At 43.2% G+C, this 26,977-nt stretch overlaps 1 protein-coding gene across 2 annotated transcripts; it reads right to left on the bottom strand.

The window, feature by feature from the left end:
• Positions 1 to 53: 53 nt before the first annotated feature.
• On the bottom strand, positions 54 to 26,941 carry RBBP4 (RB binding protein 4, chromatin remodeling factor). 2 transcript variants are annotated; one of them, XM_082245609.1, is made up of 12 exons: positions 26,727 to 26,941; positions 18,684 to 18,831; positions 14,936 to 15,081; positions 14,274 to 14,447; positions 13,444 to 13,559; positions 13,175 to 13,335; positions 11,765 to 11,891; positions 3,603 to 3,679; positions 3,425 to 3,505; positions 1,858 to 1,915; positions 1,649 to 1,759; positions 54 to 738 (listed from the first exon to the last, which is right to left on the bottom strand). In XM_082245609.1, exons 1-12 carry the CDS (start codon positions 26,740 to 26,742, stop codon positions 673 to 675), a joined length of 1,281 nt encoding a protein of 426 aa, XP_082101735.1. In that variant the 5' UTR covers positions 26,743 to 26,941; the 3' UTR covers positions 54 to 672. The 2 variants fall into 2 exon arrangements, with proteins under 2 accessions (XP_082101735.1, XP_082101736.1); XM_082245610.1 differs by having other exon boundaries at positions 3,425 to 3,501; positions 3,602 to 3,679; positions 26,727 to 26,940.
• Positions 26,942 to 26,977: the final 36 nt, after the last annotated feature.

Raw genomic sequence — 26,977 nt, 5'->3', positions numbered from 1 at the left:
AGTATATTACTACATACACCCTAGTTACACCTCAATGTTATAGTGCAAAGAAATGTAGAAAAACAAACAAGCTATTTATTTTATGTGAGGTGCTCATCCACCACATTGAAAAATGTGCAGCACATACAGCGAAATAAACACCATAAAAGGGATTTTAGTGCTCTCCCTTTAAACTGTTAAGCACAACTAAACAGTTGATGACAAGTCTAAATTACAACACATACTTCAAATAAAAATGCAACAATACAGGAGGGGGAGGGAAACTGTTGGGAAGATGTCCATGATTGTAATAGAAGCAGTTGACTTTTCCAGTGGAAAAATATAAGGAATGTTTGCATGAAGCAGCTTAGTCCAAGACTCCATAAATGACAGTTGCACTTGAAAGCATGGTGTCACATAACTGATGCCATTTATCCTTTTCTTGCTTTGTTTAAAACCACTCTTGTAATGGACGCATTGTTAAAATCGCATTCTTATATAAAATATTTATATATAAAATAAAACGGAGGGGACAGTTTTACTAAGATGAATAAAAGCAAGTTTAGGTGATGGAGATATGGAGTCAGCTTGCACTTTTTAAGCACAAGAAGGTTATCAATTGTCCAAGTGCTGCATACAGAGATTTATCTGGTGAGACATCACAACATTGCGCCAGGGAAGAGAGAGACATGTCTAAGATCCCTGGCCCTCTGGATCCACACCACCCTCTGTGTCCTCGTCATTGTAGATGTTCTCAGCCTAAAGAAAATATTCAGAAGACATCAGGGCATACCATAATATTGGAAAAAGTAACCATTATTCAAGAAAACAATGTAATAGATATGGAACAAAAGTAAATTGTCGCCCATGGTGTTCACTGATTTAATCAGTTTACAGCTGACTAAACAATCCAGATGTGCTACCATTAAAGCTGTTTTTTTGACAGAAGTATTAAACTCTCTCAAGTGTTACTACTGTTTGTGTCACTGAGGGGAGACTTACCACCCCTGCTGTTTGTGGTGAAACAGGAATCCAAGCAATAAAATCTTGGGAGGTTCTTATGTGCCTTACTTTATATTAAAAAAAAAAAAAAAAAATCAGTGTCAGGATTCTGTAGACTGTCAGCTGTCTGCCTGTACCTCCCATAAGAGTTATTGAACTGCAGGAAGTTTCAATGAACTATGAGTGCTCACCAGCGCGCTCGCAGTTCATTGAGATGGTACTTTTAGTTCATTCGTGGGAAACTGAATGAATGACACCGGCCAGGTGGACAGGGTCCTGCAAGACTGTGCTGTTTTTGAGTGGTGGCAGTGGGAAGATTCCCACCCGCTGTCACAATGAGGGATTGGGGAGTGCAGGCCGGTGCTTTTTATTAACAAGTTACCTCCTAAATACAGGTGTAACATCTTAAAGATAAAATGACCCTTTAACAAGCAGCCTACTATGGGGGCCAACAATGAAGAGGAGCAGCCAAGAGCGCTGGCAGGGGACCCCATAAGAGGAGCTGGTTTGGTGATGCTCTCTGCAATACCATGGCACAGAGCTGGTAAGTATAACATATTTTTATTTATTTTTTTTTAAATAAAAATAAATAAAGACCTTACAAGTGCTTGAAATTTACCAAGGTTACCAGTGTTGTAGAAAACGTTGACAGGATTTTGCAACTCACCATCTGCCAGACTTGCATAATATTGTCCTCAGAAACTGAGCAGATAACCCATGGTTCATTTGGATTCCATGAGAAGTCAGAAATTTTTGCTGTATGTCCTCCATGAATAAACTAAAGAAAAGCACATGTCAACAATACATAAGATAATTATAATACAAAAAAAAAAAAATGTGGATTCCAAACTTACAATAACAATAGTACACACTAACCAATAGTTCTGGTGGACCATCTTCTGCATCCTCTGGGGACTGTTCCTCTCCAATTTTGCTAAAGAGGGGAAAAAAAAAAAAAGGATTGGTGAGGGTTCATAGAAGAAAAACAGCTTTGCTAAAAGGCAAAAGGAAGTTTTAATAATACAAAAATAAACCTTTGATTTGTACTAGAAGAATTAGAGACCTTTGTCAGCTTGTGACACCATCCACAAAAATGCAGATTTCCTAAAGGATTTGAAAAAATCTAAACATAGGCTTGCAGTGTTCATATTCTTGTAAGGCTAAATAACACCGATCTTCCCAACATCAAGCTTTTTTTTTTTTTCCAGCTTCCTGATGCTGCTAAGATTATATAGGCAATTTTGGTCCAAGCTTTAAGTTATTATCGTGCTACACATGCACCAACACTTATTTTGAAAGCAATCCAAAGTTTGATGTGTATAATCAAGTTTCTGCAAAGTAAAATATCTAAAACATGTATGCAAAGCTATTCACATTGATTTCTCTATTGGTGAATTTTGTGCTTTGATAATAGTTCCTATAAATACACATTAGCCAATTCTGGAATCATCCTTTATAACAAATGTATGTCAGTGAATCATTGATTTGTACATCTCAGACTTGGTAGAAACTTTGATGCACCTGTAGTAAACACAAATCAGAATGACTACAAAGTATCCCTAAATTATTTTACATTAAAAAGCATACCTGTATTAATTGCAAAAAAAAAAAAAAAAAAGAGGCAAATATGCAACAGGAAAGAAACAGCAAGAGGGAGGAAATTAACATTTATGAGAATTTGCAAAATCCCTGCATCATTCTGTTTTTTCTTCTTACAAGGCAAAAAATTAAAGTGGTTCTAAAAAGCAACATTTTTTTAGGTTACTGCATTCCCTGCATTGGGGGGGGGGGGGGGGATATGAAATATGTTATATCTCTCTATCTTCAAGCTCTCCATATCCCAGTACTAGTATCGCCCTATCACACTCTCATATACCCATCTACCTACTTACTAGTCCAATCTCCATCGGCACTCTCTCAGCTTACAGAAGCATGGCTCCTGCTGCTATCCATCAAATCCAGTGAACTGAGAACAGGCCCGAGCCACGATGGGTGTCTCAATAGAAGCACACAGCTCAACTTGGGATCAAGCCCACAGATGTGCCACCCCATAAAAAGCAGCTTGCTATGTGTTCACACGAAAAGGAGGAGCCAAAAGTGCGAGTAGGAGAAGAGGTGATTCAGGGCGTTCTATGCAATACCATTGCACAGAGCAACTGAGTAGGTTTGTGGTTTTGGGGGGGGGGGGTGGGGGGGGGAATCCTCTACAACCTTTATCTAAAATGCCTTCAAACCAAGGCCAATTAAATACTGCAGCCCTTCCAACCCCAGTGAAAAGGATAACATGCAGTAACAGACTGAACACACACCTGCCATACAACAATACTGCAAGTTAATTGGCAAGAATATTTGAATGAAGTGAAGAAGGAACTAGAATGATTCCAAGACATTTTCCTTACAGATCAAGATTATATTAGACTGATAAGGCCTCCATTCAATATACCTTAAATCCCACACATTCAGTCTTCGGTCAGTGCCACTGGATGCCAGTATAGTTTCATTATGTGGAGACCATTGTACCTGCAACAATATACACATTTTCATAAGGCATGCCGCAGTTACCTATATACCATCAGAAAACACTGCTCATCATAAACAAAATGAGATGTAAGGCCCATACCTGGAAAATCTCATCCTTATGGGATTCAAAGGAATGCAATTTTAGTTTAAGATTACGCAGATCCCACAAAGCAACAGTCTGCAGATGAAGAGGAATTATGGTTAGAAAAATATAGGTATAATGGAATGCATTACTGCAGTGCTTAATACGTCAAAAAATAAATGAATTTACCTATACCTTAAGGAAACAGCTCATAAGAGAAATTACATTTCCAAGCACTACTGAGAATGCTACTTTTCAAGGTTAACATGCTCAACATTTTATGTCACCAACCCATTCAAAAGGCATGCAAGAGAAGATCTGCATGCTTGTTCCTAGTGAGGTATGCAAATGAGGGAGTTGATCTCCCCTCCATTTTTTCTGTTAAAATATCTCACCCATTTTCTTAAAATAAATAAAAAAAAAAAAAAAAAAAAAAAAAGGCACCGATGTCTGTACATTCAGTTAAAGTTGTAGCAAACTTCTTGGTCACTTGTACCTACAGGTAGAGTGATAAGGCTTACCTGTACGTTCAAAGAATATCTTCTAAAACGTACAGCCTTTAGGAGATATTTACAAGGACTTCAGCTGGTGACGTCACTGCCGCATGTGCACTACACTGAATGGAGGGTACACAATGTGGCGTCAATTCAGAGGGCTGCACAAAGGGAGTGACGTCATGGCTTGGCCAGCCAAATGGCGAAAGCCTGTGAACCCAGAAGACCAGGTGAAGATGGAAGCCCAGTCAGCAGTGACAGCGCTCTGCTGGAGGGATCTCTTTTACAGGTAAGTCTGTCATAATGGAGAAACAAGAGGACTGCCCCCAAGAAATAGGACTTTAAGGGCAACACAATCAATCATCGATACTAGAATACAGTATTTTGGGACGTGGGCAACAATTGAGGGTTTTCTCTGGTGAATACCATACTAGCACATTAGGCCATAAACTTGCCAAATTTTTTTTAAACCTCTTGGCCGGTGGCCCTGTTCGAAGAGTGGCTGCATTTTTGCGTACCAGAATGTAAACACAGCTGTGCCGAGAGCATGCGCCCTTGGCGCTCCCCGCACAGCTATCAGCGGCTAACCGAAAGCTCCTGAGCACTACTTGCGATTGGGAGCTTTCAGATCATGTGACAGCCAATCATGGCAGTCATAAGATCGTAAAACCCACCCCCTGGCATCTCAAATCCCTTTAAAGGGCCAGGAGGCATTGGAGCAAAAGGGGTTAAATTAAGACTTTAATACTGCAAAGTGATGTGCAATAAACCATTAAAATTGTCTTACATTACCCTTTTGCTGGCAGAGCCACTTTTGCAGACGTTTAAAAAAAAAAAAAAAAAAAAAACTCTTTTCTCCTCCAACAGTCGCAGCCCCTCATATAGCCTTCTCGAGTGGGTAATGACACCCTCTGTAGTTTTATATGTTAAAAAAAAAAAAAAAAAAAAAAAAAAAAAACTTTCTACACTTAGGCACACCTCCAGGGGGGGTCGTCCCTCAGCCATTATCCTGACCCAGTTATCACTGTACCTTCAGTTTTGTAGCAAGCAGTACCAAAAGCAGTGCAGGTGTGAGGGGTGCGAAGACGCAACCTACCGAAAATGCAACGTATCAACCAGGCCAGAAACAAACAACTGAGCCAACAGGGCAACAAAGCTCAAACAGGAGCCAACCCAGAATAAGGAAAAAACACCACAGAAAGACAGAAAAAAAAAAAAAAAAAACATCTCTTTAAACAACCGCCGCACTCAAAACCTTGCAGCCAAAGAAAGCATCCGAGGAGTTTGTAAAACTTTGTGAAAGTGTGCACAGACGACCAGGTCATCTCTTTGCACACCTGAGCCACAGAAGCCTGATGGCAAAATCGCCCAAAAGGCACCTGCAAGCAGATGTGATGGCTACCAGAAAGGCAAGAGGTATTTCTCTGATGTTCTGAAAGGGAGGTCATTGCAAAACAGATAACACCAAACTCAGGTCCCAGGGCGGCAAAGGAGCCTTCCTCGGGGGAGCCAGATGCCGCACCCCCTGAATAAAGGTGCGACTCAAGGAATTAGTCACCAGAGGGAGGCTGGAAAAGAATGGCTAAGGCCGGCAACTGACCTTTGATTATAGTCAGCGCCAAACGCTGATCCACACCTTCCTGCAGGAAGGCCAAAATCCTCACCACCGAAAAGGAATGGGAATGAAACCCTTGCGACTCGCACCAGGCAATATACGCCTTCCAGGTGCGATGATGCATTTTTCTAGAGGTAGCTTTCCGTGCCTTCATTCAAGGTAGGAATGACAGCATTCCGGAGACCCTTGTCTCTCAAGACTTGGCTTTCAACAGACATGCCGTCAAAGCCAGAGAGACTAAAGCAGGATGGAAGATAGGCCCTTGAGACAGAAGATCGTCTCTCAGCGGAAGCCACCAGGGAGGCTAGACGACCTTCTGCATGATGTCTGCGTACCAGGACCGACGCAGCCAGTCTGGGGCTGTAAGCATGACCTGCATCTGTTCGACGACAACCTGCGGAGGAACCTGGATAACAGTTGAATCGGAGGGAATGCATAAATAAGCCAATACCGGTGCCAGGGCACCACTAATGCGTCCGTGGCATCAGCCAGAGGATAGCGGGTTCTGGCCACGAACCTTCCCACCTTTTTGTTGACCGGACACGAACAGGTCCACGTCCGGAGACCCCCAGTGGGCACACAGGGGCGAAACACCTCCGGGTGCAGGGACCATTCTCCCTGGCGACTCCTAGTCCGCCTGCCAGTTCTCCACACCTGGAATGTGAAAGGCCAAAACGTACGTCTCGGCCCAAGATAGGATCTCGGCCATGTCCTTGGCCGCCTGGGCACTCTTGATGCCCCCTTGGTGATTGATGTAAGCCACCGCCGTGGCATTGACCGCAATCCCCTGTAAAACGTAATAAGCCCAGCACCGGAGCCAAAACCTTGTTAATACCCTGGGAGCTGAAGCGAGACCGAACGGCAATGCCACAAACTGATAATGCTCCTCTGCCACCACGAAGCGGAGATACCTCTGATGACCCTCGTAGATAGGGATGTGCAGAGACGCATCCTTCCAGTCGATGCCAGGAAGTCCATGGACTCGACGCCACCACCGACCAGATGGATTCCATCGGGAACTTCTGTACACTCACAAAGCAGTTCAGAGACCAGGTCCAGAATTGGACGTACTTTGCCCTCTTTTCTGTGCGCCGTGAACAGATTGGAATAAAAACCCCGCAAAACCTGTCCCGTGAAAGTACTGGCACAATGACACCTTGTGCGAGATCTTGTACCGCCCCCATGAGACCGCGGAAATGATCGGGAGTCAGATGGAGATTTGATGGAAAGAACCTATCTGCGGGGCGAGATCAAAACTCCATCTTGTACCCTGAACGAATCAGTTCGTGAACCTACCTGTCCTGGATTCTGGACAACCAGGGTTCCTGAAAACAACGCAGATGTCCCCCCACCCCTGAAAAACGGGTAAGGGCGTCCCTTTAGGAAGAGCTGGACTGGGTCGCCGAACCGGCCTTGGGCTTACCCCACCACGGCTTCTTGTGACCACCTGAGGTCTTGAAGGATTTTCCCTTAGGACCCACGATGAGCTTTAAAAGAAGGGCCCCGCCTAGTGTGGGGGGGGGGGGGGGATTTCCCCTTAGAGGCCTGGGGGGGAAAAAAAAAAAAAAAAAAAAAAAAAAAAAAAAAAAAAAAAAAAAAAAGGTACTCTTACCCCCTGTAATCCCCTTGTCCGTGGCAACTGAGTCAGAAGACTGGGAGGGCATAGCCCTTTTTGAGAGGTGCGCGTTCAGAGAGCAGCAGATCCACTTTGGATGCCAAAGTCACAAGAACAGCAGATGAGACCATGGAAGAGGATTCAGGAGTTCCTGAAGCACCAACTAGGTCTGTGGGGAATTTGCTATCCTGTTTTTGCAGGAAGATGCCAGAGAAAAGTTAAAATCACCCACAGTGTCCCAGTGTACTTGCCACACGCTGCTGTAGTGGAGGAAGTGACCTCACGCACTAGAGGCCTATGCCTGTCCAGAGCCACAAAAAAATGGTGCCTGATAGAAACATAGGGGAAAGCACTGGCAAAATGGCCACCGCCCTTACTAGGCAGTCGCCCACACCCAAGATGGCGCCCAAACTGGCGCCAAAATGAGGAGCTAAAATGGCTGCTGCCCACACAAAGAGGCCAAAAAAGCCTGTCCTCACCAAAAATGGCGGCCGTGCGAACGACGCCAAATAGAGCAAAAAAAAAAATACATGCGCTGGCCCCCACAGGGAACGCCAGAGAGCACCCCCGGTATGTGGTAAGCCTCCACACCCCCCAGTCAGCAGTATGCACCGCAAAGCGCCCCCAGCAGTGGCAGGGAGGAAGGGGGCCGTACCTTACAGCCAGGAGGGGGATACCACAGAAGCCACCATGCACTGCCATCCCCTAAGAGTTGTCCCACAGAACCCCCCCACAGATAATAGACCCCTTTATGGGGACCCAGTGGTAGTAGCGCTCACCAGTCCAGCGAACGCGGGCACCGCTCTGATACGGAACACCTCCCACTCTGAGTGGGGGTGCCGTCAGCCAGGAAGGATGCCAGCAACTTACGGGCATTCCAGATTTGAGACATCCTGGCGAAGGCGACTCCCCATATCAAAGGGCACTGTCGTTGCGAGGCCAGGGCGCACCAATGAGCCGTGACGCTCGTGGCAGGCTGGGACTCCATAAGGATCTATATTATCCAGTGGGAGGCCCAGCTCTGCTGTCGCTTGTAGTCTTCCAGGAAAACCCTGACTAACTAGCGATAGCGAGAGAAATAAAAAGCTATTTGCAAAGAAAAAAAAAAAAAACTTGACGCTAGGTCCCAGCAGGGAAAACCAAGCCTACTCCCGACGCTAGGAAGCATAAAACTGGGTCAGGATAATGGTTGAGGGATGGCCCCCTGGAGGTGTGCCCAAGTGTAGAAAGTTTTTTATTAACATTTAAAACTGCCTAGCTTGCTCCTGCAGAGGGTGCCATTACCCACTCGTGAAGTATGAGGGGCTGCGACTGTCGGAGGACGCAAGAGAAGAAAAAAAAAAAAAAAAAAAAACCACACACTTTTGGGCCTGAAGATTACTTGCCACCAAAATATATTTTCTAAAATGAGACACCCCGGAGAAAGAAAAAAAAACGATGGTAGTTTCAATTTATGTCACACAATATTAGCGCAACCATTTATCAGGTGCAACATTTCAATAAAAATACACAAGTTCATTTTACGGCATACAAAAGAGAATATATTATCAAATTTTGGTAGAATAGAAAAGATGGTTTTAAAAATTGTGATACTATGAAATGATGACAAACGTTGGTACCCTAAATTTTTCAATGCCAATGCTCCAAGTCCTTACAGGTCATTGGTTTTGAGTTCGCCATAAATAATGGCCCTAGAAAGTATTGTTTTCACGCTGGCCCACGTTTTGGATATACCTGGAAAGGGTTAGAAACCCCTCTAATTTACAGCTAACCAAAGCTGCAGAGATTCCCACTTTTCCTGTTCTGGCTAAAATGGTTTCACCAAACAGGAAATGAGGGCAAATCTCAAAAACAAACAAAATAAATGGCTTGAACCAGCTTTTTATTGCCCCATTAGGACAGAATGTGAGGACTAACCACAATAAAAAAACTAAACAGGCTTCCTAATCTTTCACTATTCAACTAAAAAAAAAATCAAAGTTTTAGCTGGACATATGAAAGACCTTGTTTCCAGACCATAAATTTCAACAAAAGACTTCCATAAAATGATGTACGCATTTAATATTTTAGGCATGGTATTTACTTGTGTAGACATCAAAACCTCCAAGATAGGTGCTGGACACTAACATCTTGAATATGACAGCAGCCCCAGCAGACTCAGAGCTAAGCTCAAGTGACACTATAGCTGTGGTGGTCAACCTTCTTGATATTAAGGGCCTCATAACTGAAGCGCCATAACATAACAGTCAGTGTCAGGGACAGCCACGATACCTCTGGGTGAGTCTAGGATGGAAAAGGACCTGGGGGTACTGGTAGACAACAGGCTTGGCAGTGGCATGCAATGCCAAGCCGCTGCAAGCAATGCCAACAGAATACTGGGATGTATAAAAAAAAGGGGATTCACTCCAGAAATAAAAATTATTCTCCCACTCTACAAGACTCTGGTCCGGCCACATCTGGAGTATGCTGTTCAGTTCTGGGCACCGGTCCTCAGGAAGGATGTGCTGGAACTGGAGCGAGTCCAGAGAAGGGCAACAAAAATAATTAGGGGAATGGAGGACATCAGCTATGAGGAAAGACTACAAATACTGAACTTATTCTCTCTGGAGAAGAGACGATTGAGGGGGGATATGATATCAATGTACAAATACTGTACTGGCGACCCTAGCATAAGGAACAAACTATTCAGAGAAAGGAAATTCAATAAGACACGTGGCCACTCACTAAAACTAGAGGAAAGGCGGTTTTATCTTAAAATATGGAGGGGGTTCTTAACTGTAAGAGCAGTAAGGATGTGGAATTCTCTTCCGCAAGCAGTCGTATCAGCAGGGAGCATCGATAGTTTCAAAAAACTATTAGATGGACACCTTAAAGACCACAACATACAGGGGTATACAATGTACGGTTAAAAGCAAACACGCACACACATCATAGGTTGAACTGGATGGACTGATGTCTTTCAACCTCACTATGTAACTATGATACAAGAGCTGGTCAGACACTGAACATGCATAGGAGTTTTTGGAGACTGGCGACATGCTTCAGGAAGAGTTATAGACTGGAGATACTGTTCAAAACTGCTAAAACCAGCGCTATACACCAAGGCAAAAGAGAAACACAGATTAGTGTCTGCAGGTCCCCCGAGGACCACACAAAGTACCAAGGGGCCACATGTTGGAACATCAGGACTCTATAGTATTCCCCTTTGCTCTGCCACTGGCAGCTATATATTAGATTATAAAGTGAGACAAGTTAAGTCAGCACAGTGAAGAATTAGACACTTTTAGAAGGCAAGGCCTATAATGTGCAAAGAGTGCTGTGCTAGAGAGCCAAGTAAATGTTTCTAGCAAGTTAAAAAGGGCACATGGCAAGTGAATAAAAAATAAAATAAATAATAATTATTATTATGGAAAGGAAAAACAATGCAAATAACCTTGTAAAATTTATTTTTATGTTCCTTTACCTGTATTTTTTTTTAAAGTTGGTTATAGGGTCTCTTTAAAGCAATTTACAAGTGCTTGTTGCCGTACTGTGCTGAACAAACCAGAAAAGTTTAATCAGTGATATTAAAGCGGAGATCTGGCCCTCAAAAATGACTTTGGGCCATCCGCTTGCTTTAAAATGCCCTAAAAAAACCAAATGCATAGTCTCGATTGTTTTTTTCTTTACTTACCTTGTTTTTGAAGAAAGTATATTTATTTACCTTCCTTCTACTTCTCCCTCTGCGGCTGCGGGCCGTGCCGTCACTTCCGGCTTGCATTGACTCCTGGGAGCTGAACGTCATCGCTTCCAGTAAATGTGCCTGAACCGGCCCCGCTCGTCAGTTCCAGAAGCTGTGCAGGGATGATGCGTCTGCACCGGAACTGACAAGCGGGGCCGGTGCAGGCGCATTCTGGGACGAAGGGAAGGAGATGGACAGGCAGGGGAAACAGCCATTAGTTACTGCTTGTCAAACTCCCGGCCACCACAAGAGGGCACCAGTTCCCCCTTCTCTCACTGAAGGCCAAAAAGCCGCGGCCTCAATTTTCCGACGGCATGGAAGTCCGTGCACTCGGTGAGTGGTTGGGGGCGCAAAAGGGACAGGACACCTCTTGCAGTGCACCCAGGCGCTAGGTCACTAATTCTAGTCGCCAATGCGACCTGGCGCCCGGGGATTGTCGAGCCCTGCATTAACCTACCAGTTCGTTTTTGTATTATGGGAGATGAAAGCAAAAAAGAAAAAGAAAAAAACAGCACTAGCCAGACCACAGCAGTGCTTTGTATTTAAACTAATATTTCACACAAATATTTCGACTTCTGCCACACATACAATATAGGACACCCAACAATGCACACAAAAAAAAAAAAGCAATCTACAAGTAGAATTCTAGTTTAACCCCAATACAATTAGAAAAGACATTGTATTGTTGCCTTCTATGAAAAGGACAATAACTGTACATGTAAAGATTCAAATTTACCTTGTCTGCTGACCCAGTGGCCAATATAAATTCACTGTAGGGATTGAAAGAAAGGCAGTTGACTTCTGCTGTGTGAGCATCTACAGAATGGCTAGGCTTTGATGTGTTGTTGGACCGGGTATCCCATCTAGAAATACAAGAACCACCAAATATTATACTGCTATAACCAGTCACAAAATTGAAAGTCCCTACATTGGAAACTTTTCATTTTTGGTACCAAAACCAGGCATACAATTGCGTTGACCACCCCATGCTAGAGCCATGTCAACTTAGTATAGCTTTACACCCCATTCACACTTGACTTTTCATGCGACTTTGGATAAAGTCGCATGACAAGTCATACCCCACGTTTTGCAAGGATAACTATTTATATATGCGCGACTTACAGTCACAGCAACTTCAAAGTAGTCAATGCACTACTTTGGTTCAACTTTAATGCAACTTGAGGGCCACAGACTTCAATGTAACTCTTAAATGTTGCATGAAAGTCATACCTGAATGCTTTAGATGCAACAGTGGGTCAAACTTTGCAGAGGGATAAGTCAAATCCAAGTCGCACCCATCCAAAGTTGCGTCCAAATCTTATGCGACTTTTGAGTCATACAAGTGTGAATGGAGCCTTAAATGAAATGGCAATCCTCTACAACACAGACGAAAACAAATACACTGCTAACAACTCAAAATGCATTTCACAATCTTCTGGTACAGTAGTTTGACAGGAGACTGAAATCACTCTTGGCACCCAATTATGGGCAGGTCTTTTGTTCTCAAATCAAACCCAAGAGGTTTTAACAATTATTTAGGAGTTTAAAAAGTTGTTTTTCAGAGATCCTACATTTTTATTTTGGAACTTGTTTAATTAGGCTGCGCTGAAAAGGGAAGTCAGCTAAGAAGCTGAAAGTGTAAGCCCTTTTATTTGGCTGCTGACCTGTATCCAGCTGGCCACCCAGTCAAGTAGGCAAGGTAAGAACCACACGCATTTCAGTGGCCAACTGAAGGCCGCAATCTAAAAACTGTTGCCAGCAGCTTTACATTGCCAGAAAAATTGCAGTTACTGGTAAAATCTCCAGGTAAGAAAATTAGCAAAAAAAAAAAAAATATATATATATACAGTGGGGTATGAGGCCAAACACACACACATATACACACACACACACATATATATATATATATATATATATATATATACATATATATATACATATATATATACATATATATATATATATATATATATATATATATATATATATATATATATATATATATATATATATATATATATATATATATATATATATATATATATACATATACATATATATATATATACACATACATACATACATACATATATATGGTTTACAAACAGTTGGTTTTTAAAGACATTCTTATATCAGGAAGACTTACATCATTAGCTTCTGGTCATCTGCCACGGATCCAAACAGGGACTCATGTAGTAAGTGCCAAGAAACATCTTCCACAACTGCAGTATGCCCTGTAAAGATGGTCTTGGCATCCACAACCTTTCCTTCCTTGGGGACTGCACTGATATCCCATAGGCAAATAGTCTGCATAAAATTCAAAAATTTTACATACTATAAGATCAACATGGCAAAAGCAAAAATTCCAGCCAATTACCACGTCACCAGGTAAATATAGCAATGCCAACTACTCACATGATCATCAGATGCACTAAGTAAATTTCCACTGAGGTTAGGATTCCACGACAATCCATAGCCTTCCTTTTGGTGACCACGAAGCCTAAGATCTGGATTACACTCCCCTGAGGGATCTAAGCCAGGAAAACAAGAATGAAAAAAATAAAAGAAATCTAGTAGACTCAAAAAACGGTTAGTGCGTACTACTTGCCAAAGAATTGTCTCAGTCTAAAAGTCCACACAGGTTTCTTTTAGACATCTTCAGATAGCTTCTGCCATCTGATTTATTAGATGTTCATTACTTTACCAGGTTGATTTTTACACCTCAAGCACACAAGATGTAAAAAAAACCCCAAAAAACAAAAAAAAAAAAAAACACTTTTACAGACGCTTGATTTGTTTCCCAGCCACTAAACTGCCTTCTATGTTAGCCTATGTGGCCATGCAAACAGCTATTTACAGTATTTTAGGAGAAGAGTATTTAGAGGCTGGGAAAAAGAAAAAAAAAAAATACATCACTTGTGCATTCAGGAGAGGAGCGTTTGAACATAGTGTTACATAGTTGCAAACACTAGGTGCATTTATCACTTGACCATTCATTTCAAAGGACAGAATAAATATTTTGGCCAACAGAATGAATGCCCAAATGCTTGACGTGTCTAAATAGGCTTACAAAACTCAACTTAAGAAAAGGTGTTCATATTATCTGGGCAAACAACCAGTGTGCATGAGGCCTTTAGGTTGTATTGCAGACTATTTTAAGGTTTTTGCTACTTGATTAATTTCACCTTGCAGTATTATAAACTTATTTATAACATTATTTCATTAAAACTACTGCAGATTCTTACCTGGCTTGGATGGGTGCTTAGTGTAGTCAAACACAAGGACATCACTGGAGGGGGTTTTGGTTGCAATGATGCATGGGTTTTGAGGCATGTAGCGAGCTCTGTTTACCTCTCCTTCGTGGTTAATTTTAATCTCAATTTCTATTTTCCCACTGACTGAGCCAAAGCCTCCAAACTCTGCAAAAGGTTATAAGAACAAGGGATCAGATACATGCAATTTATCTGAAGACAAATCCCCTATAGCTGCCAGATTGGGAATCTGGAAGGGGGGTGCGGGGGCCAGTCCATTTGTAAAATGTTACACCCTGGATATGGGTGCAACATGTTACAAAAGGTGAACTTATCCTTTAATCTTTAGATTGATCCACAACAAATACAAAAAACTGAGGGGGAAAAAAAAAAGGCATTTTTACAGGGCTAAGCATGCACCCCAAACCTACCACAGCACCCCAAGTTTGCCCACTAAGGAACCAAATAGAGGGTGGCGAGGGCAAGTGTTAATGTGAGCATTACAAATTCAAGAACCACTTTTTTTGTGGAGTTATAGCAGTAGACCAGCAAAGTAGTAAAAGTTATAGCATGCATCCTAAAGATTGTGAAAAGAAGCTGCATTGAGTACTGGTTCACTTATGGACACATACTAGATTCTTACAGCCTTGACTAACCTCCTTTCTCACTATCATAGTGAGATGCATCAAACTGGGCATCATCATTAGGAAGCTGCACACTGGCAATCACAAGGTGATTCTGTTCATCAGAGGTGTGAGTTCCAAGAACCAAGCGATGGATACTAAAATCTTTTCCTTCAGGCCTGTAAAAATGTCAGATTGTTAGACAAAATATTATATAAAAAGCACTAATCTGTGATGACAGTAACTAAAACGTTGTTATAGATCAGTGGTTCTCAATTCCGGTCCTCGGGACCCACTAACAGGCCAGATTTTAAGTATTACCTTGGGGGATGCAGACTAGAATACCACAATCACTGAGCAGCAAATGAGATCACCTGTGATGTAATTTAGTTATCTTGCAAACCTGGCCTGTTGGTGGGTCCCGAGGACCGGAGTTGAGAACCACTGTTATAGATAGTAAGTATGGCCATGGTATCCTGCTAGAACAACTGTGTGCCACAGCATTTAACAAATAATTACCTTTGAGAGATCTGAATGTAGCAAGTTTACATATTTAGAATCAAAAATCTTTTCGCACAGTAACACTTCCAATCCTAGGGAGACTATGCTTATACTGTATGGTGAGATCCAGTATACAGGTCCTCAAAAAATTAGCATATTGTGATAAAGTTCATTATTTTCTGTAATGTACTGATAAACATTAGACTCATATATTTTAGAATCATTACACACAACTGAAGTAGTGCAAGCCTTTTATTGTTTTAATATTGATGATTTTGGCTAGGGATGCACCGAAATTTCGGCCACCGAAATTTTCGGCCGAAAATGGGCCTATCCCATTTCGGCCGAAAATGGGTTAAAATGCCGAAATTAATGGCCGCAGTGCAGGTTTGAAAAGTCCCTGATGCTCCCGTCCGTAGGATAGGAGAATCAGTCTGTTCAATTAGGGGCCGTGGCTGCAGCAGAGCGCAGCGTCTGTGACACCTCGTCTATCACACAGCCCAGCAGCGAGCAGTACTCCCCCCTCCCAGACACGGACAGGAGAGGAGATAGGCACACACACAGCTCGTCCTCCTCCCCCTCCCACCCCAGTTTTTCTGTCTGCCCGGGGCCGCCCACTCTGCTATCTCGGCGTATGTCTGTGCAGGACAGAGAGGGGGATGTGGGCGGAAATATGCAGAACAGCAAGCAGCTACGTACACATTGCAAGCCTCATGAATGAAATCTGAGCCATCCTTTTTTTTTTTTTTTTTCTCTAGCAAAGCGTCCACATGACAACCAGTGAAACTAAGTTGTTAAAACTCTTGGGCTATCTTGACCAGTATCTGCCAAAAGCTCCCTGTCTTTGAACTGAAAAGAAGCAGTGCAGAAATGGCAGTAACAAACACCAAATTATTCCAAACAGTTCAATTACTTTGCTGTTTGTAATTAAGTTTATTCTAATGTTTGAAATAATGTCAGTTTTTAAGACATGTACTTTATTTGAAGGTTAATTACCCTGAAGCAGCAAATGTACTTTTTTCTCTTTGTATGTATACATAATGTTTCATTTAAGTTTATGCAATTCTGTGTTCTATAGGAACATAAAAATAAATCTTCTTGCATAAAAAAAAAAAAAAAAAAAAAAAATTAACCCCTTTTGTACTGCATTAGTGCAACCAGTATCAGTGCAGCGAGTGTTAATTAACACTGATACTGGTTGCACTAATGCAGCACAAAGGGGTTAATTAACTGCCACTGGTCGGTCACTAATGCATCAGTGACCAGCAGTGGCAATACATTAACCCCCCTCATGCTGCATAACACTAATACCATTGGTAATTAAATTAACCTCTTGCCAACCCTTCACAGTACATATACTGTGACAGGGTGGCAGCAACAGGTGTACGTCACTGCCTGTTTTTTGTGTATGCCCCTGTTCTATCTAATTTAAAATTATATGGGGGAAAAAGTCATTTTCGGTTTTCGGCCAAGGGCCTCCTGCATTTTCGGTTTCGGTTTCGGCCCAGAATTTTCATTTCGGTGCATCCCTAATTTTGGCATACAGCTCATGAAAAACCAAAATTCCCATCTCAAAAAATTAGCATATCATGAAAAGGTTCTCTAAACGAGCTATTAACCTAATCATCTGAATCAACTAATTAACACTAAACACTTGCAAAAGATTCCTGAGGCTTTTAAAAACTACCAGCCTGGTTCATTACTCAAAACCGCAATCATGGGTAAGACTGCCGACCTGACTGCTGTCCAAAAGGCCATCATTGACACACTCAGCAAGAGGGTAAGACACAGAAAAATTTCTGAACGAATAGGCTGTTCCCAGAGTGCTGTATCAAGGCACCTCAGTGGGAAGTCTGTGGGAAGGAAAAAGTGTGGCAGAAAACGCTGCACAATGAGAAGAGGTGACCGGACCCTGAGGAAGATTGTGGAGAAGGACCGATTCCAGACCTTGGGGGACCTGCGGAAGCAGTGGACTGAGTCTGGAGTAGAAACATCTAGAGCCACCGTGTACAGGCATGTGCAGGGAATGGGCTACAGGTGCATTCCCCAGGTCAAGCCACTTTTGAGCCAGAAACAGCGGCAGAAGCGCCTGACCTGGGCTACAGAGAAGCAGCACTGGACTGTTGCTCAGTGGTCCAAAGTACTTTTTTCGGATGAAAGCAAATTTTGCATGTCATTCGGAAATCAAGGTGCCAGAGTCTGGAGGAAGACTGGGGAGAGGGAAATGACAAAATGCCTGAAGTGCAGTGTCAAGTACCCACAGTCAGTGATGGTCTGGGGTGCCATGTCAGCTGCTGGTGTTGGTCCACTGTGTTTTATCAAGGGCAGGGTCAATGCAGCTAGCTATCAGGAGATTTTGGAGCACTTCATGCTTCCATCTGCTGAAAAGCTTTATGGAGATGAAGATTTCATTTTTCAGCACGACCTGGCACCTGCTCAGTGTGCCAAAACCACTGGTAAATGGTTTACTGACCATGGTATTACTGTGCTCAATTGGCCTGCCAACTCTCCTGACCTGAACCCCATAGAGAATCTGTGGGATGTTGTGAAGAGAAAGTTGAGAGACGCAAGACCCAACACTCTGGATGAGCTCAAGGCCGCTATCGAAGCATCCTGGGCCTCCATAACACCTCAGCAGTGCCACAGGCTGATTGCCTCCATGTCACGCCGCATTGAAGCAGTCATTTCTGCAAAAGGATTCCCGACCAAGTATTGAATGCATAACTGAATATAATTTTTTGAAGGTTGACTTTTTTTTATTAAAAACACTTTTATTGGTCGGATGAAATATGCTAATTTTTTGAGATAGGAATTTTGGGTTTTCATGAGCTGTATGCCAAAATCATCAATATTAAAACAATAAAAGGCTTGCACTTCTTCAGTTGTGTGTAATGAATCTAAAATATATGAAAGTCTAATGCTTATCAGTACATTACAGAAAATAATGAACTTTATCACAATATGCTAATTTTTTGAGAAGGACCTGTATATGGAGAAGCAGCATTGTCACCCTAGGACAGGGCTGCATAACTCCCTCCAACAGACAGCACATGAAACGAAGAGCTGACAAAATTTCAGATTTGGTCACCATGTTGATTTTGCATATATTCAAAATAATAAAATGCTGGTTTTAACCTTCCCATACATTAAGCTAAAAATATACTGTAGATCTACTTAAATAAGGATTGCATAATCAGATTGTAACTCACTTTTGAGGTAAAAGAAATAAAAAATAAACTTTCCCTATACAAGACCTTTGTTACTTGGGTGAGAAACTGACCTGGTGACATCTGGGAGCCACTGAGCTGTTAGACTGGGCCACTCAAGGGCATGGGTCATTACCAAATCATAGAGGAAGGGAGTGTTCTTCTTCCAGATCTTGTACTCTTCATTGATAACCCGCTCCTCCACAGCATCATCAAATGCAGCTGTGCCCAGAAACAGAAGACACAGTATTAAAGTCTAGCCAAAACTTAAATTTTTCTCAAAGTGACAATTAGGCATTTTTAATGCAAACTGGCATGGTAAATATACTAATAGAAAGTTAGGGCATCTCTTTTCAAATGGTAAATGCAGCTGGATTTCTTCTACACTTTACTAGATGGCTAAGCTCTGTGTTCCAGCAGGCAGAGCAATGTTGCTGTCAATGCAGGGACTGCGGGTGCAGCTAATGTGAAATATTCACCGACAGAGGAGAACCTATGTAAAAAACACAGAAAAAGCACCACCGTCTGCAAATTCTTTAACAGAACTTTTCATATTTCTCATTTTTAATAAAGTTTTTTTTTTTTTTTTTTAATATTGCATGAGGCTGATATGCGGCTGTCTATTTTAGAGTTGTATATAAACGTCCAGCTGACAGGCCATGGAGTATACTTTGCATTCTGGAATCTTACAGGATCATTGAAGTGAACTTTAGAAAGTTATAAACTACACATTGGATTGTATTCTAACATTTCAACACTGGCTGGTGGTATATCATTTTCCATGTAGAAGATGTTTAAGCTCAACTCCGGGAAATCTGAAATCCTCCCTTGCAGTGCAGCTGCTAATAGTTAACTGCTCATTTAGAGAGTAAAAGCACTTACTTCCCTCTGCGGTGGAATATTTCTTGGCATCCAATGCATGGCTATGGAGCCTACATCAGTCTCGATGTCAGGACCTTGGAAGGTTAGAGCCTACAGAAGACCCAGCTGCGGGGACTGGTCTAGCATGACCAGGCCATTTTTTGCTATACGGCACTGCGTTATTTTAACTGACAATTGCGCGGCAATGCCAACATTGTACATAAATGACACTAATATTTTTGTGTTGTAAAAAGAAATTACAAAAATTATACACACATATATATTATATATATATACACACATACACACACACACAGCTATAAAACATCCGTTAAAAAAAAAAAGAAAGATAATTTCTTCATAAATTTAGCCAATATGTACTCTGCTACATGTTTCTGGTAAAAAAATCCCAATAAGTGTACAATACTTGGTTTGTGCAAAAGTTAGTGTCTACAAACTACGTTAAATACAGGGTATACTAGCATTTTATTTATACCAGTAATGATGGCAACCAGTGACTTATAGAAGGACTGTGATATTCCGGCGGACAGACACCAACTGACACTTTTCACACTTTGTGGGAGCCAGTGGCACTAATACAGTGATCAGTGCTAAAAATATGCACCGTCACTGTACTGACACTGGCTGGGAAGGGGTTAAACATCAGGGGTGATGAAAGGGTTAGCTGTGTACCTAACCGGTTTGTGTACACAGTGTGGTGTTTTTACTAAGGGATGTACTGGATTCTATTCTCTGCTTTGCATGAAAAAAAAAATCTACCACATCCCTGCTTACAAGACGGAACTTTGCGTGGTTTACATAGGTAGACGAAATGTTCCTTTCACACACATTCAAGAAAAACTGCTGTTCAGTGATCCTGGATGCTGTAAATAGGCTGGAAACTGTGGATAATCAAACTGAAGAAATGTCATCAGCACACCAAGGATTCCTCGAAAGGGTCCAAAACTTTTCCGTGGTCACATGATAAATATACAGCAAAGTTTTGGAGCCACGCAGGAACCCTTAGTCAGGCAAGTGACAACATGCAGTGCAAACCAACCAGTATTTAAACAGACAATCCATCAATCAGTGCAAATAATTGCAAAGCCCTGCCCCCCAGTGGCAAAATGTCAAAGGCCTGCCAATACGCCCAGTTAAAGCGGTTGTAAACCCAAAAAAAAAAAAAAAAAAAACAACTGCAAGACAAAGGCATAATGAGCTAGTATGCATCGCATACTAGCCCATTATGTGTAACTTACCTTAGAACAAAGCCACGACACGGACCCCCGGACATCGCTGCGGGCGCTGCCATGATCCCTCGCCGTCTCTTACGGGTTCGGCGGCTCCAGCGCGGTGATTGGCCGGAAGAGACGGCTCCGGCGCGATGATTGGCCGGAGCCGCGATGACGTCACTCCCGCGCATGCGTGCGGGAGTGATTTTCCGGCAAACAAAATTGAAGGTCCCCCCGAACCTTCAGAGCGCATGCGCCGCTCGCGCGAGCGGCTGCATGCACTGCAAATATCTCCTAAACTGTGCCGGTTTAGGAGATATTATTTATACCTACAGGTAAGCCTTATTATAGGCTTACCTGTAGGTAAAAAAGTGTCAAAAAGCAGGATACTACCGCTTTATAACTTATGACGTAACTGATACCTGTACAGTATTAATCTTAAAAGAATTAGCAACCAGGTACTTAATGAGGAATTACAATATATACAAGATAATGTCACTGAGAAAAGCAAAAATAATTGGTTTACTTAAAGGATAATTCCACCCTAAAACTAAAATTCCTGCATCTATAGATCTCCACGATCTAAGAGCAACCTATCTTGCCATGTAAAAGAAGGAATCAGTACACATCCCTTTTTTGAAGCCGATCCAACCTCCAGGGGCGGAAGCTCTGCAGAGAACAGGGCCTACAACTGCTGTGAAATGAATGGGATGCGACGTCACCCATAGACTTACTATGGGGCTTCCGTTGCCGGTTGTCTCTTCTGCACCCGCCTCCACAGAGAAGCAACAGCTGACAGCTCAGCGTGGGTTTGGGTCGAACAGCTTCAAAAAAGGCAAGTATACCGATTTTTTTTCTTTATAGGGCTAGGTGTGTTAGAACATGGAGATCTATAGATGCAGGGATTTTGGTTTTAGGATGGACTTATCCTTTAAGGAATGTATAATCTACCCGCAGCGCGGTTAAGTAAACCAAAATTTTTCTCTTTTCTCAGTGACCATTATCCTCCTGCATATATTGCAATTCCTTATTAAATAAATACCTGCTTGCTATTTAAAGCGGAGTTCCACCCTGAAATTTTTTTTTAGATAAAAATACCCCCGGGACAATCAGGGCTAGTGCATTTAGGAAACGATAGCCTCTGAACTGTCCCGTTTCACTTACCTTTTAGAAGAAATACTTACCTTGAAAATGTCTTGTCCATCGCTGCCATCTCAGGTGTGGGCAGCTGAAGCCGAAGCGTCCTCTTCGGTGTCGGAGTCCCAGAATGCCCTGCTTGTCACTTCAGGTGCAGGCGCATCATCCCTGCACAGCTTCTGGGCATGCCCAGAAGCTGTTTAGCAGGGAATGACGTGCCTGCACCAGAAGTGACTTAGCAGGGCCGATGCAGGCACATTGACTCCTGGGATCGATGACGCTCATCTCCCAGGAGTCAATGCAAGCAGGAAGTGACGTTGGCGGCCATGTCCACAGAGGGAGGAAGAGGAAGGAAGGTAAGTATATTTTCTTTAAAAAATAAAAACAAAGTAAGTGAATCAAAAAAAATGTTTTAATTATCCAATTCTTTTTCAGGTAATTTAGAGCAAGCAGATGGGGAAAAGTTATTTTTGAGGGTGGAACTCCGCTTTAAAGTTTAATACTGTACAGGTATCAGTTACAAAATACATTTAAACTGGGCATATTGGTGGGCCTATGATGTAATTTTGACACCAAGAGCCGGTGCTTGATCACAATTGTTTGCACCGACTGGTGGATTGTCTGGTTAATACTTGCTGGTTTGCACTGCACATTGTCACATGCCTGACGAAGGGGCTCTACGTGGCTCCGAAACGTTGCTGTATATTTATAATGTGACCATGGAATAAAAGTTTTGGACCCTTTCAAAGAATCATTGGGGTGGTGCTGTTATTTCTTCACTTTAGGCCTGCACGATATTGGAAAAAATATATATTGCGATATTTTTTTTTTAACGATATATATTGCGATATTGAGGGACCCGTCAATCCAGCCTTTCTGACCATACAGGGTTAATATATGTTACTGTAGGGAATGGGATTCAGTGCACACTGCAGCCTTGTACCATAGGGTTAATGTTACTGACACTGTAAGGATTGGGAAGGATGCTGGGAATGGAAATCATGAAGCATGCAGGCAGCCTACTAAATTTTAATTGCAGATACAGGGCACTGGGCAGGTCAGGGTTAATATGGTAAAATCAATTACTCAGTGACAGTGTGGACTGTGGAATCGATCAGATTATTCAGTGACAGACAGTCTTTCTCACAGTGGTGGTGGTAGGAGGCTGGAGCGGTGGACTAGGAGTCGGGAAAGGATCACAGCACAGCCGCATACACTTACACTGACTCACTCATGCACTGCAGCCCGCCCCACACCTTCAGTGAGTCTCACTCTCCGCCCTAGTTTTCTCAATGGCACATTCTCAGGGAGCCAATCACGCCGTGAGTAGCAGCACAGAGGAACCAATCAGGTGTGCAGGCACGCGTGATTGGTTAGCTGTGCAGCTAATCACGGCGTGATTGGCTCCCTGAATGTGCCATTGAGAAAACTAGGGCGGAGAGAGACTCACTGAACGTGTGGGGCGGGCTGCAGTGCACGAGTGAGTAAGTGTATGCTCACCGCTGAAGTGTCCTGACTTCTCCCTGCCTAACACGGAAGTCTGCGAGTCCTCCTCCGAGTCCCTTCCCCCTGCCTATGCAAATATCGTGACCTCGGCGATATGAATATCGCCTACGGCCGCAGAACGATAGTCGATATCATATCGACTATCGTTCAGCCCTACTTTGCTTACATAGGCAGAGCTCAGTCCTATGTCTCTCCTTGCCGATCAGCCAGCGCTGTTGGACATTCACTGGCTGGCACCCATTGATCTGCATCTGTTGTGACTAATCACTACAGATGCGGCGTGCCTCCTATGCAGAATCACATCTTTATATGTGATGCTGCCCTGAAGCAGTGAATCTGCTATATTATACCAGGATTTATATAGCACCAACAGCTTGCGCATGGCTTTACTACATGAGGGCAAACAGTACAGTTACAATACAATTCAATACAGGGGAATTCAGAGGGTGCTGCTCCTTAAGAGCTTACAATCTAGGCGGGTGGGTCAAGCTGTTGAAGAAAATAAAAGAACAGTTATTACGCAGAGGCAGGATAGGCTACTCTGAAGAGAAACGTTTTCAGGGATCGCCTAAAAGTCGACACAGTTGGAGATTGATAGATTGAGGTAGGAATATCCAAAGAATGGGAGAGGCTCAGGAGAAGTCTTGGAGTATGGAATGAGGTGACAAGGGAGCTAGAGAGCAAGAATTCTTGGGAGGAACAAAGGAGCATTTGGTTGGTATTTTGAAAGGTGGTTAGTGATGTAGCTGGGGGAAGTCGTAGATCGCTTTGAAAGTTAGTATTTTGAATTTTTATTTGTTGGGTAAGTGGCAGTCAATGGAGGGATTGGCAGAGAGGGGTAGCAGACGCTATAAGGCAGTCATTAAGTGGTTGTAAACCCTTATATATACCCAGTGAAGGGACTGGCTCCCAGGGGATACACGGAGATTAAACAAATCCTCCTACACCTATCTGCAGTCTTCTCATTCAGAGAGATAAAAAAAAAAAAAAAGGGGGGGGGGCAGAGAGCTGAAGTTGCACTCCGCAGAGCTCAGTGAGGAGAGCTCTGAGAGCTGATTGGAGGGAAGGGATAAGCAACCCCCCCCTTCACAAAGCAACAGAGCTGAGATAGTCAATCAGCTGAAGGTCCCTCCTGTGTCACCATTTTTCTCTTGGTGTCAGGAAAACTTGTCAGAAGAGATTCATGCTGAGAGGAAGGAAGCAGCAGACAGAAATGTTACTTTGTGTCCCTAATTGAAGACAACACCCGGTATAGAAGGATATGCTTTGTTCATATTTCATGTCCGAGGTTTACAACCATTTTAAGTCCCCGTTCACACCGAAGCAACTTGCCATGCGGGTCACACCCTGTCGGCAATGGCGCTGTTCAAATTGATGCGACTTTGCGGTGCCACAACAATTTGAAAAAAGTTCCTGCACTACTTTGTCGATTTCGGGTACAACTTGCACAGACATCTGTGCATGAAGCTACACAAATGTCTTCAAAATCACCCTGACATGCGACTTTAAACTTGTCCAATTTTAAATGAAGTTGCGCAATTTCACACAGGAGCGGCTTGCCATGCGAGTAACGCGCTATTGTCGGCAATGACACGGTTCAATTAGTGCGAATTTGCAGTGCCTCAAATTGAAAAAGTTCATGCACGACTTGTCCATTTGGTATGATTTGCAATGACATCTAAGCCGCACATTTGTCTTCAAAGCCACACTGAAATTCGATTTTAACCACTTTACCCCCGCTCACATTGCTGCTACTGCGGCAATGTGGCTCATTATCGTCCAGCGACGTAGACCTACGCTCGACTGCTCCCCCTGTGGGTGGCGCACGCGTGCCGCCGGAGGCTCGCTCCCGCTGTTTTCAGTCACAGCGGGAGTCGGGCCAGGGGAGGAGAGGTGGTGATCACCGCCGCTCTTCCCCGATCGAGGGGGGATTGAGTGTGGAGATCAGCCCGCTTGTGTAAACAGAGCGGGCAGATCTCCTAAGTGACAGGCAGGGACAGATTGCAGGGTTCAGCTTAGCTGAACATGCGATCTGTCCCTGTGTCACTCAGTCACCTCCCCCCACACGTCAGTAAGCACCAGGCATACATTAACCCCTCCCTCTCCAATAAAATTAACCCCTTCCCTGCCAGTGTCATTTTTTACAGTAACAGTGCATATGTATAGCACTGATTACTGTAGTAATGTCACTGGTACCCCCAAAAGTGTCAGTCAAGGGTCCAATCTGTCCGCCACAATGCCGCTGTACCGCAAAAAAAAAAAAAAAAAAGACAAAACCTTGCAGATCGCGGCCATTACTCGTTAAAAAAAAACCCACCAAAAATGACAGAAATCTTTCCCTTAGTAAACGCAATAACTTTTGCGCAAACCAATCAAAATACGCTTATTGTGATTTTTTTTACCAAAAATATGTAGCAGAAAACAAGTTGGCCTAAAATTATAAAAAATTTTGATTTTTACATTTTTTTGGGGGAATTTCATATAAAAGAAAATGTGTGAAACATTTTTTTCAAAATTTTCGCTCTTTTTTTGTTTATAGCGCAAAAAGAAAAAAAAAACGCACAGGTGATCAAATACCACCAAAAGAAAGCTCTATTTGTGGGGAAAAAAAAGGACGTTTGGGTACAGCGTTGCATGACCGCGCAATTGTCCGTTAAAGTCGCACAGTGCCGAATCGCAAAAAGTGGCCTTGACATAAGACAGCAAAATCCTCCGGTGGTAAAGTGGTTAAACCCATCCAATTTCAGGTGAAGTTGCACGATTTCAAAGCTGCATGCAATGTGAACGATGGCTAAAGCCTTTAGTGTTACTTTAACTTTGGCCAGGCTGGAGCAAACATTCCGTTTTCTAGGCCAAACAGGTGTGCCCGCTGCATATGTAGTATCAGCTACATCCACTATGCAGGCTGTGTTCCAGCAGTGTGACTGGAACTTCCCTTCCCACACTGGGAACAAAACTAAGTTGGGCTGAGTACTCAATAATTCATAGGCAGTTTTGTATTCTATGAATGAATGCTAAGCCTCCTGTGATTGGCTAAGACCGTGATGACATCTGCTCACCTCTGTTGGCAGGATCAACAGGTATGAAAACGTCCCAGTGAGTAGGCAGACATTCAGAAATGCTGCTCTTCCTATAGTTTAAATGTTAGTCTGCTTCTAGCTCTACTCATGAACAGTGCACATGGCGGTGAGGAGACTCGTGCTCTATTAAATGCCACCACCCGCAGGCGGGAAAACATCTCCTCACTCCAGCCTTGAACTCACACGGGGGGGGGGGGGGGGGGGTCATACAGGCCGGTCACTCGGGGCCCTCCAGCAGCCATAGGCTGTCCGGTCGCGGTCATGGCTTCTCTCTAGAGCTGTGAACTTTCTCTGCACTCACCCTCTTTGTCCGCCATAGCGAAAGCAGCCTTTGTCCTCTGCTGCGCACACCTTCTCTCGCCGCTCAGCTTCCCCCGCTCCTCAGGCCAGCTTCTTGCCACAATCCCCGGCGCTCCGGCCTGCTCCTCCTGCTATTGTTTCCCGCCTCCCCCGTGTCTCGGAGTCGCGCACCTTCGCGCCAACCCGAACCAATCGGAGAAGAGCGCAGCGACGAATAGAGAAACCTTACGTCGCCTAGTGGGCGGTGCTTGA

This window comes from Pelophylax lessonae, assembly GCF_965119305.1.
Source record: "Pelophylax lessonae genome assembly, chromosome: 2".
Classification (NCBI taxonomy): Eukaryota; Metazoa; Chordata; class Amphibia; order Anura; family Ranidae; genus Pelophylax; species Pelophylax lessonae.
This window is presented reverse-complemented; position numbering and strand designations above follow the sequence as displayed.

Bases quoted from the DNA above. Each gene is read 5' to 3' on its own strand.
- RBBP4 (XM_082245609.1), bottom strand. The intron at 1,916-3,424 runs GTATATTGAATG...TCCCCTCTTTAG, and splicing joins CTGAATGTGTGGGATTTAAG to CAAAATTGGAGAGGAACAGT. The intron at 1,760-1,857 runs GTTAGTGTGTAC...GCTTTTCTTTAG, and splicing joins ATGGTCCACCAGAACTATTG to TTTATTCATGGAGGACATAC.